Source organism: Grammomys surdaster, unplaced genomic scaffold (genome assembly GCF_004785775.1).
Source record: "Grammomys surdaster isolate TR1022 unplaced genomic scaffold, NIH_TR_1.0 213, whole genome shotgun sequence".
Classification (NCBI taxonomy): Eukaryota; Metazoa; Chordata; class Mammalia; order Rodentia; family Muridae; genus Grammomys; species Grammomys surdaster.
In genome coordinates this window covers 10293383-10305679 of record NW_021604658.1, presented here as the reverse complement: position 1 = coordinate 10305679, position 12297 = coordinate 10293383, and the positions used below count along the sequence as shown (strand labels likewise).

Here is a 12297-nt window from a genome sequence, read left to right as displayed (position 1 = left end):
ACACACACACACACACACACACACACACACACACACACACACACACACACAGTTCATAAACTTGCTTCTTTCCCTAAAGAAAACACTCACTTTTTTTTTTTGTTGATTTTCATTGAGAAATTCTAGTATAAGCCAAAGAACTTTAACTCAAGAATAAGTTGCATTCTTATGTCATCATCATGCTACCATTCAGATTTACCTTATTAAATAGTTTTACTGGTGCTGCAATGGAGCCGGTTTCCCTGAGGTAGTCAAACCATTTAAAAGGAAGTTTTGTGTAACCTAAAAAATACAACTGGTTTAGGTAACAGTACATTTAAAATTAGCATAACCTTAAAATGTCAGTAACTCAGTACAGGAAATCTCAGATTTTTAGGTGGCAATGATAATTTCTTTTCATTCTATTTTAAAAAATATATATATTTATTTTTGAGGTTGGGGTCCCAAATAGCTCAGGCTAGCCTCAAATATGCTATGCAGTAGAAGGTAAATGCCTTTTCCTTAGTTCTTTTGTCTCTACCTCCAGGTATGGGACTCAAGAGATACTACTTTACTTGGTTATATGAAGAACTTCTAGTACCATATTACGAAGATGTCTCTCCTTTTCAGACACATGTGCATGCCTCCTTATCTTAATGCAAAAGTGATTCTTTTCTGTTTACTTCAAGGATAGACATCTGCTGTGTGTGCATGTGTGTGTGTCTTAATGGGGATCTAATTGAGGACATCAACATGCTAGACAAGTGCTCCTACAACCAAGAGCCACTACAACTCCTTGCAACACTAGGTTTTAGAACAGTTTAACATTTAATACTCTTTTTTTCCCCAGGAAACTATATTAACTGAATTATACTTTCAACAAATCTTTTTTGCCTTAACCCCATCTTAGAGAAAAATCCAAGGTAAAGGTCAAAAATTAAAAATTAAAGGTCACTTTAAACCATAAGATTTGCTAAAGACATAGAACTTTGTTTTAAAAGATGGATAGCTGGGTGTGGTTGTGCACACCTTTAATCCCAGCACTCCGGAGGTAGAAGCAGGAAAGTATCTATGGTCTATATAGTAAGTTCCAGACCAGCTAAGAATACAGAGATCATGTCTTAACAAAACAAAAATTTTAAAAGGCATATGATAATCTAAAAAGAGAGTCTTTTTTTTTTTTTCTTGAAGGCTAAGTATCCATTAAGTGGATACTTAAATGTTCATGTGGGAGCTAAGACCAATGGTTGCTCTTCCAGAAGAACAGGCCTCATTTTCCAGCACCTGCAGCTATTAACTGTCTTTAACTACGGTTTCAAGGGATCTGATGCTCTCTTCTTGTTTCCTCAGGCACCAGGCACACAAGAGGTACAGGCATACACACAGGGAAAACACCCATACCAAAAAAAGTTGTGGGTTTCAAAATTTTTATTGGTGTTTTGCCTGCATTTCTGTGTGAGAATGTCAGATCCTGGAGTCACAGACATATGTGAGGTAAAATGTAGGTGCTGGGATCTGAATCCAGGTCCTCTTGAAGAACAGTCAGTGCTCTTAACCAGAGCCATCTCTCTAGCCCCCAAAGATTGTATTTTTACTTTACTTAACATTGAGGCAGGGTCTTGCTGTATAGCCCTGGCTGGCCTGCACCCACTATATAGAACAGGCAGGTTTCCAACTTGTGGGTGGTCCTCCTGGCCTTGCCCCCAAGTACTGAGATTTCAGACATGCACTACCAGGCTTGTCTTCAGACTATCTCACAGCTCTTGTATGTTTTAGTCTATCTATACATACTCACACATATTGTGTGTAAATATACATACAATAATTAAGATTAGGGCTGTGTTAAAGCACATAACAAAGCAAAAACAAAAACAAAGCAAGGCTAAAAACTGAGTGTTTATACCAGGATGGAGTACCTCTGGGTGGAGTCAGTTCTATCATGTTAATTTCACAGAAACCCACAGGGAAAATAGAAGGAGAGGTTGCATGATAACAAAACCAGTCAGATCCGTCTGCTGCTTCTGAGCCATCAATCCCAATCATCAGGAATCCATCAGCCAGCACCTTTGAAATCAAGAAAATCCCAAGTACTTGAACATAAATACCACTGTTACAAAAAATGGTATTTTAAACAACATTCTAAAAGGAAAATCTATTACATAAAGATGCTTTACAAGTAAAAAAAAAAAAAAACTTCCTCATTGGATATTTAATAAAGAGATACAATAACGAGAAACTGATATAAATTGTTAATGAATACTAGAAACAAACCAACAAACAAACATCATACAGAATTGATTTCAGAAAAGCAAGGTTTACAAAGAGATGACTTAAGATGTTTTGAAAAATGAATGTTTTTGGCCAATTACTGACTGAAATACTTTTTTATGACTAAGCCACCTAGTGCCCAGTGTGTGAAATGCTTGGTTCCCAAAGTCTAATGACCAGAGATCAATTCACAGAACTCACATAGTGAAGAGATCCTAATATCTACACAAACACAAAAAATAAAACGGGATAAAAATAACCATCTAGCGGTTAAGTGTCAGGTTGTTAGTCCTAACATGATAATGTTTTCCTTCTCTTTTGACTTTTCTCTCTCCCCCTCTCTCCCTCCCTCCCTACTGTATGTGAGTACACTGTAGCTGTCTTCAGACAAACCAGAAGAGGACATCAGATCCCATTACAGATGGTTGTGAGCCACCATGTGGTTGCTGGGAACTGAACTCAGGACCTCTGGAAGAGCAGTCAGCGATCTTAGCCACTGAGCCATCTTTCTAGGCCCCCCTCTTCCGACTTTTTATATAGAAAAAAACCTTTTGCTAATTCTCCACCTTCCTCAAGCTTCAGCTTGCTGTCTTTTACCATATTCTTCTATGATACTAAGACTGATTGGGCCCAACCAAGAGTCCTCTCAACTCTGTAATCATGCCTTACACTCCGGTTAATAAGCAGCATTCCTGCCTTCCAATACTAGTCCTTGAACTTGAGATCCTCTTGGTCCAAATTCTCAAGTGTGGAATTACAGACTTGTAGAACCATGTCTAGTTTTTCCCCACATTTATTTTGAACACAATAAATGTCTATATCCGCTCAATTATCACAGGACCTTGTCCAAACACATGATGTTTTACGCCCTTAATTTCCTAATTCCATTACACTGAAAGTATTTTATACCCTGTTCAACAACCAAGAAAGGAAAAAAAAAAAAAGAGAGAGATAGGTTCAAAACCCACAAGGCATAAGGATATTATTGCAGTGAATTCTGTAGACTGCGCTCTGAGACCTAGTTCAAGGTAAATACTATACAACTTGTTGCTGTCTCCTTTCTATCCTTATTTAGCCTGAAAAACTCACCAACAACCTTGTTTTCTCAATCCAGTGGTCTGTAACACTACCCTCTTCAAATATAACCTTAATTAGTGAGACAAGATGTTACTATGTAGCCCTGGCTGGCTAGGAACTCACTATGTAGACCAGGCTGGCCTCAAACTCAAGAGATTTGTAGCCTCTGGCTCCTGAATGTCGAGATTAAAAGCATTCATTACTATCTATGCCTGCTCTTAAATCGTATTTTATATGACACCTGATTAATGACTTTTACTTTTTGTCCTTCTACACCCTCAGACTGTCATGTTCTAGTCTACTGATTAGCAGTCACTTCTCCATTAGTCTTTGTCAGACTCTTTTGCTAGCTGGCTTTTCAACTCCAACCCTTAGATTTCTGATTTTAGCTCTTTGCTTCATTCCAATGACTTCAGACACTATCAACTTCACAACTAAGGGGAGTTTGTCTCCCGTGCAGAGCCTCAGTATCCATTTGATCTCCATGCTGAACACACTCTCTGAGAGCTAGTTCATTGCCTCAAGCCAACAGCTACTTCTTTAATCCTTTAGAAAATATCACTTAGTTCACAATTCTTATCTCAAACATCTGGCTCTTGCTTTTATAAAAAAATTTAAAGTACTCATTAAATTTTTTAAAAAGTATTTTGCCTGTATGTATGTCTCTGTAGCATGTGTACCTGGTACTCATGCATGTCAGAAAATGGCATCAGAGTGCGTGGAACTAGGCTCACAGATGGTTGTGAGTCACTGTGTGGGTGGTGGGAACAAAAACCCAGATCCTCTTGCAAGAGTAACAAGTGCTTTTAACTGTGGAACCAACTCTAGAGCCTGACTATTTTAGGGGGTATATGTGTGTGCGGGTACAGGGTATCAATCCAAGAGCCTTGCATCTGTTAGGCAAGCACTCTATCACTGAGCTACAGCCACAGCCCCAACTTTTTTGAATACATATTGTATGCATGTTAACCACTTGCCATTTCATTAATGCGGTGATTAGTTTCTGTTAACGCTAGAGTCACCAGGAAAAAGGGAAACTCAACTGAGGAACTGTCTCTATCAAACTGGCCTGTGGGCACGTCAGTGAGACATTTTCTTGATAATTGATGTAGTAAGGACCAGCTCCTTGTGAGTGGTTCCATCCCTAGGCAGGTAGGTCCCAGATGGCTAGGAGTGGTAGCATAAACCTTTAATGCCAGAACTCATGAAGTAGAGGCAGGTGAATCTCTATGAGTTCTTGGCCAGCCAAGGCTAAGTAGGGAGACCCTGGCTCACAGGAATAAGAGGTAGCTGAGGAAGTCAGTGAACAGCACTGCTCTGTGGTCTGTTTCCGTACATTAAGTTCTGCACTGATGGCTTATAGAGGTTAAGCTAAAATAGACTCTTTCTTCCCCACATTGTACTGTGGATGCCGTTGTAACAGAAGCTTCCTGCAATATTCTAGTTCACATCTGACCTCAGGACTATTTCTTCTTACCTTATTCTTCAGTGTGTAAGTATCAAACTAACCTATATTTGGATTGCCCTATTGGGCAACAAACATAACAATTTCATTAGTGTGTAAATCTGATTTTTGTTTTTAATAATAAAGGGTAAAATTATACATATGCCATGGTGGCTTTTTTTTGTTTTGTTTTCCTGAGACAGGGTTTCTCTGTGTAACAGAACCCTGGATGTCTTGAAACTTGCTTTGTAGACCGGGCTGGCCTTGAACTCATAGAAATATGCCTCCTGAGTGCTGAGATTAAAGGTGTGCACTACCATGCCTAGCTCCAAAAAATAGTTTAAAAATAAATTTGTGATGTATTTGTGTTTGGTTTGTACAAGTATTCCACAAACCTGTATGTCATGGGTTGCATTAAAGTTCTGGGTAAAAAGGGGTTGTGAAGTCTTTGACTGTAACACATTAAAAAATAAAACAGATCTGACAACAGAACTCAAGTTTATTTAGAAAGTTCTTCCCAATGAAGATCCAGACATGCTTATGTTTTTTCTTTATCTTTTCTTTTTTTTCTTTTTCCAGAGCTGAGGACTGAACCCAGGGCCTTGAGCTTGCTCGGCAAGCGCTCTACCACTGAGCTAAATCCCCAACCCCACTTATGTTTTTTCAATACAAACCTGCTCGAGACCCTGTTCTGATTTTAAACCCAGTTCCTCTGATAGAATTTTCCTAATTTGGAATATATTCTCTTACCTTTCTAATGGTTGCAACACATATTGTAGAAAGATTTAATGGATCTATAGCTTCCAATTTCATTCCTTCTTTGAACCATTCTCCACTCTGGTCTACTTCTTTTACCTACAGGAATGAAATACACTATTACACGTCTTTTAGAATTATTTATTTAGTGTGTGTATGTATGTATGTGTGTACATGCCACCAAGCACATGCAGGTCAGAGGATAACTTATGAGAATCACTTCTTCCTTCCCACTTGTTGAGGTTGGGTCTCCCTCTTATGTCCACTGCACTGTGTACCACAGTCTGTATGAGCTGCATGCTTCCAGGTGATACTCCTATCTGTGCTTCCTATTGTGCTGTAGGAGTGCTGGGATTACACATGCATTCCATGGTATCTCAACCATGCTTTTTACAGCTGTTCAGAGTAATAGGACATGCATAGTACTTGAAGCTGCTAAACTATCCACAGGCTGGCTTTGTACTAATCCTCCTGTTTCAGCTTCCTAAATGTTTTTACTTTAATGATGAAAATATTCCCAACTTGCAAACACTTACTAGATGCCCTTTCCTACCTAATGCTATAGCTCACAGTTTCCTTAGGGAACAGAAAGAATATACGAATACACATAGTTTAGGAATGGGTCTATTAAGGATTTGTGAAACCTGAGGACTATGAAGATTTTAATTTTTAAGTGAGCATATGTGATATCCATAATTTTAGGAAATGCAACAAGCCCTTTTAACCTGACTTATAAATGAGGGCTTGCAGAAACTTACCTTAGCAAATAAGTGTGGCGGTGTATCGAAATGTCCATCCTGTTTCTTTGTAATATCTACAAGGAAAAGTTATAGACTAGTCTGTTAGCATTCTTGAGAAGACCAAATACCACACCTCCTTGAAGAGTTCAAACTCACAAGGTAGTAATATTCTAAACTATGGCAAAACCCCCATGTTTTCTGCATTTGTGGTGGTGAAAATAATAATAGCCCTTTTGGTTTCCAGAGCACATGCATATATGCTATTACATTTATGTTAATTACAATGCTGCTAATTCCACAATAAGGGAATTACAGTATCAGAAGCTTTTTTTCCTCTTGGTGTGGTGTTGAGAAGAGAGGGCCTCACAAATGCCAAATACTCCAGTACTGAACTATACCCACAGCTCTCTTCACTTTTTGTTTTGAGGGAGGGGCTCACTAAAATGCTGAGGCTGTTCTTAAACTTATGATGATCATGCCTGACCCTCTTGCATAGCTGGGACTACAGGCCTGCACCACTAGGCCGCTCTACAACAATGCTTTTGTGTGTTTCATACCAAGTCTAGTTAAATTCAATCTTGCCATTTAGATTAAAATTAGGTGGAAAGGACATCTCATTATAGCTTTCATATGGTCTAGAGTAAAAAAAAAAAAAAAAAAAAGAGTACAATTGTAGTTGTGAGAAAAAGGGATGAAAATTGTCTTTTTGTGCCAGAAATAAAACCCACGGTCTCATGTATGAATGTACATTATAATAAATGGATAGGAAGTAGAAGGAACATAAGATCTGCACTTTTGTAGGTAGGAGAAACAACCAAGAAGTTCGTCAGCCTCACTAACATTATTGAAAGTTTTTGTGACAGTTGCTTACCAGATCTCTTGAATCGATGGCCTATGCTTCTCGACCACCCAATATGGTGGATTAAGGGGCTGTGCATGTGGCACCAGAAGTCATCCGTTCTATCTTCACTCTCTTCATACACCAGCCGTAGTCTTCCTCCAATTACACTTTCTACCACTGCTACTCTTGTTCGACATAAATGCCTCTTGTCAACTACTTCTACTCTCATGCAAGGTTTGAAAGGATACTGCATACTCTCAGAAACCTTCAAACAAAAGCAGAAAAACATCTTGTTGGAGACTCATGACAGAGGTCTATATGCAGCTTTAATATTGTCCTCCCTTCTTGTCTGTCTATCTATCTATCTATCTATCTATCTATCTATCTATCTATCTATCTATCTATCTAATCAATCTGATCTATGAGAGACAAGGTAGCCCAGGCTGTTTTGAAACCTGCTATTATATAGATAAGGCTAATCTTGAATTTGTAGCCTCTGCTTCCCAAGTGCAAGGATTAAATGTACGAACCACCATGCCTGGCTTTTGTTTTGTTTTGGGGGACAGGGTTTCACTCTTTAGCCTAGAGGAAACTTCTAGCCACCCTTCTCCTCAGTACTGGGATTATGGGTATGAGTCATCTTCTCTGAAAATGTATTTGGTATTTAACAGTTCAGACATTACAATTCTTTAAAAGCTTTTCTAAATCATTCTTTTAAAAGAGCTCTTCAATTCTTCAAGGATTCTGTTTTTACCTTTTGTGAGAAATCAGGAGGAAGCGTTTTGGCACCAGTAAGTCTTTTGACTAGAAAAGCTTTCCAGTTTGTATATTTATGTTGAACAGCTAAAATAAAAGAAATATCTAGTTATCCTTTAGCAGACTGTTTCACAAATTAATAATTAAAAAAAAAAGAACTCTAAAAAACAAAGAAACAAGGTTAGCAACAAGTTATGAGTATTAAGTTGGTTGAAGGTAGCAAGCATGGAGAAAATAAGTATGTCTTGCTAGCATAAGAATTATTTGACATAAAAAATATCCATATTAATTTCTGTATTACTTTAGAATATTATGCATAAAACACCACTGAGACATTTGTTTTAAATGACTGTGGGCTGGAGAGCTGGCTCAGTGCACTTTGCTGCTGCTTTTGCAGGACTAGAGTTTGATTCCCAGAGCCAACGTGGCAGCTCACAACTGCCTAAACTATAGCTTTGAGGGGCTCCAGTGCCCTCTGTGGGGTCAGGCACGCACGCACACACACACACACACACACACACACACACACACACAGGCAAAATATTCATACCTATAAGATAAATGGATCTGAAGTTTAAAATAGAATTAAACGACTATGAGGCCACTCACTTCTAGGAGGAACGAGAGGTTTTCCACTGGCTGCACACCAACCAACTGGATGAATATCAGACCCACATATATTGCACCAGAAGTCCAGAGAAGAATCATTTTCAAATCCTTCATATCTCAAAAGGGCATTATAACCTAAAGCCAACAAATCAGTCATTACATAGTAAGAAACAAAATTAAAATGATACAGCTCTTAAGGTAATGGCTGTCAAGCTTTGCTGTCCCCTTGTAGCAGAATCACCTGCCGTTTATTAACAGAGGTTAGCCCCTTCTAAGGACTCTGGTCCCATGCTAGGGAATGGGATGGTGTGGAAAATCTCTAAGTCCCTGGCCAATACTGATTCTGTTGGACTATTGTTCAACTTTGAGAATCGTTTGTTAATACAAAGACAATTTTTCAGAGCATGGCTTTTTTCTCTGTATTTCAATTTTACCTATAATTTCTCAAATACTGGGGATGGAGAACACTACAGTGGAGAAAAGTGGGAGGAGGATAGTTTCCTGAAAATGGGTAGTTTTCTTTGGTAGTAGGGTCTCATGTAGATGAAACTGGCCTCAAATCGACTACAGGGCTGAAGACTCTCCACCTTCTAAGTGCTAAGGTGATAAGTATGATTAACATTTCTGAAATCGTTCTTAAGAGTTTTGTTTTGGGGTGTGTGTGTACATGCATGCAGGTCAGAGGGCAATCTCAGGTACTGGTCCTCCCCTTTCACTGTATTTGAGACAGGATCTCTTTGTTGCCTGCTAGTATACGAGTTTTTGGGGAATTTTTCTTGCCTTTGTCTCTCACCTTGCTGTAGGAGTAGTAGGCCCTGCCTCTCCAAGGCTTACTACCAAAATAGTAAAGAATATAATTGGAAGACATAGGAGGCAAAAAGAAAAACCAGAAATATAAAACCAGAATCAGTAATTAGGAGTAATTCTTGGATAGTAAATGTGCTGATTTTTTGAACTATTTACATGCAAGTGATTCAAACATCTGGGACATAAATGCTGTCTTTAATTGTACAACAAATAACAGAAACATTTAAAGAATGCTTATGTAGACAGATGTCTCAAGGAAAGGTCTGAGAGGACAGGAGAAAATACAGAGTCTAGGACTCTTGCCAGAGTGATCAAAGGCACAGATGTAGTTTACTAGGAGAGGCCTTGCCCAGCACACTCAGGCCTTGAATTCATCCCCTCAGCACTCCAGGATACCTTTTTTTCTCTGAGACAGTTCTTTCTTTCTGTTATGTAGGCCAGGCTGATCTGAATCATGCTACATAGCTGGGGCTAACCTTGAACTCAGAGACCCACCTGCCTCTGCCTCCTGAGTGCTGCTATTAAAGGTGTGGGCCACTACACCTGGCATCAAAGCCACCTTTAGGTAACTCTATGGACACTGGACAGTGAAGCAATATTTAGTGATTTAGTGTTGTTATTGGGAGACAAGTTGGAGATTAAGTCCATCTGGCTGGTTTGGAATACTGTTTGATTTTTCTTTTTTTAAATGGCTGGAAAGAACTGAAGGACAGTACTTCCTTCAGATAAAGTTGTGACAGCTTTATGAGATAGACTGAAATTTCACAAATAAAATTCTACAGCTATATACATTTGTTTATATGCTGGTATAGTTGTTCACAAGTTAAAATGAATAGAGACAGGAGTGTAATAAACTGCAAATGCCACAAATCCAAGAATATTTATTGTCTGGCTATTTATAAAAAAATCTGCCAACTCCTACATATATATTATTTATTTTGTAATACTTGCAAAATTTGTATACATTTTTTAAAACAAAGTTTGTGTCACTGGCATTTTTAAGTAAATCACCATGTATGCTTTTCACCTGCTAATTTTATAATTCCAGCAATCCAGAAGACTTTGGTAGGTAGACTGCAGTCTGTATTGGGAACTTCTATCCTTACATTTTCTGAGATATCACCCCAGCAGGTCCCCATAGGTGCCTGTCATACAAAAATTATTAAATTAACATCTTAGTAACATAAGCATGAAATATTCAAAATTAAGTATCATCAGCAATGGAATATTCAAATAAAGTTAGCCACTCATTTTTTTTCTTAATGCATAGTTTCTATTTCTTGTTGTAAAGAATTTTACTCGGAGAAAGCCAGAGTCAGGATCAAACTCAAGACAGAAGACAGAATCTACAAATACTAGATCCATGTTGACTTTGAAATTCAACAGACCAAATGCAACACTTACGTAACAATTATTCTAAAACCTGAATCACAAACTTGGCGGACATCATATATCAAGCTAACTTGAGGAACTCAGTGTCTTTAATGTGTACTGAGTGAAAAATACTTTACCCCTTCATTTCTAAAAATCTTGCCCAAGAGTAGAAAAGAATAATCTCAATTAACAGGCTTCATTCGACATGATCCATGACCCAGAGAAATAGAACAGGTATCTATATTTGAAATGCAAGTTAAATCCACATAATGTAAATACAGTCTATTAAGACAGACAGGAAAAAGCAGGGGAAGGGTAATTAAAGAGGGAGTTGAAGAGATCTGGGAAATAAGACCTACTGTAAAGTTAATTTATTATTTCAAAATTTCTTATGCAACAATTACTATGAAAAGAAAACTTCCAGTGTTAGAGCTGCTGACCACAGGCCTCTACCCCACTGGTTAGAATGGCGACTGAGAAAAGTACTTAAGAGTATAACAACTGCCATTTCCCAAAGGTAACATGTTCCCGAACCATTTCTACAAACTCCTAAACTACAAGGCAATATACAGTTACTTGGATTTTATGCAACAGTAAATTAAGTCAAATACACGAGTTTATACTTATTCATTAGTGCTGAAAATTCTAGTCTCTGTGACCCTGGATAACCAACGTTTCCATGACATGTAGAACACTGGACATAAATAAAAAGGGCAAGGTTCTTGAAGACCTGCTAATAAGGGATAAATCAGGTAAAAACAAAACAGCCTCAAAACTAAAAGATAAGCAAGCACGGACATCAACTAGCAAATATGGACACCGGGAAAGAAAATATATTCTGTCAAAGGAAAAGCCCCTAATACTGTGATGGTAACCCAGAACCCAGTCAGTCAATCTAAAGCAATATTTAACTCCTGTCCTCTAAACAGTTAATAAATCACTGAAGGAAACAGAATGTTAAAAAAATAGTGAATTAAGATAGATCTAGAAGCCAAAGACATAGCAGTAATGGCTAACACTTTGAGTAGCAAGCAATGAATATACCTTACTCACTTGGAGACATGCCCAATCTCAATTGTTTGTAATTATGGGGGAGGGAACACACACATATATATATATCAAGAGAGGAGTAAAAAATAAAACTACTCCCATCCTCCTTTGACACAGGGTTTTGCTATGTAATTCAGGCTGGCCTGGAATTTGCCATGTACATCACACTGGCCTTAAATTTGAAATCCTCCTGCCACAGCCTCCCCACACCCCAAGTGCTAGCCTTACAGGTGTGTGTGCGCCATCATACCTGCTTTTCCTTTTTAAACAAGAAGACTGGACCCTTCAGGTTCTGCTACCTCCCCCTACATCACTCTAGACTGTAGGGCCATCCCTAATGCCAGCAGATATGATTAGAAAAGGCGAGGCTAGAAGGAAGACAGGTAGTATAGACTAAGCTAACATATACTAATACAAAGGCCATATATTTGTTTCTTGTGACGATTAACCAGAGAAGCTAGGTTCAGGTAAATGCATGATTAAAGCTGCATTAAACTATACCAGGGTAGCTACTCTTTGCTGGACTGCCAAATCTGTGAATTAGACTTTTATTGAGAAGAGGCATGGCTATGCTGACATGCTACAGATTAGGTGGG

The 12297-nt window shown here is 38.4% G+C and overlaps 1 protein-coding gene across 4 annotated transcripts in view; it reads right to left on the bottom strand.

Moving 5' to 3' along the window:
* The window catches only part of Mbtd1 (mbt domain containing 1), a 63819-nt gene that overhangs the window by 14124 nt on the left and 37398 nt on the right, over positions 1–12297 (bottom strand). For all 4 annotated transcript variants that reach the window (XM_028772492.1, XM_028772490.1, XM_028772493.1 and 1 more), the window contains exons 8-15: positions 10305–10422; positions 8471–8605; positions 7860–7948; positions 7136–7370; positions 6283–6338; positions 5519–5623; positions 1896–2043; positions 200–282 (exon numbers count right to left, since the gene is read on the bottom strand). In XM_028772492.1, the coding sequence (XP_028628325.1) occupies positions 200–282; positions 1896–2043; positions 5519–5623; positions 6283–6338; positions 7136–7370; positions 7860–7948; positions 8471–8605; positions 10305–10422 (969 nt within the window). The remainder of the gene's footprint in view (positions 1–199; positions 283–1895; positions 2044–5518; positions 5624–6282; positions 6339–7135; positions 7371–7859; positions 7949–8470; positions 8606–10304; positions 10423–12297) is intronic.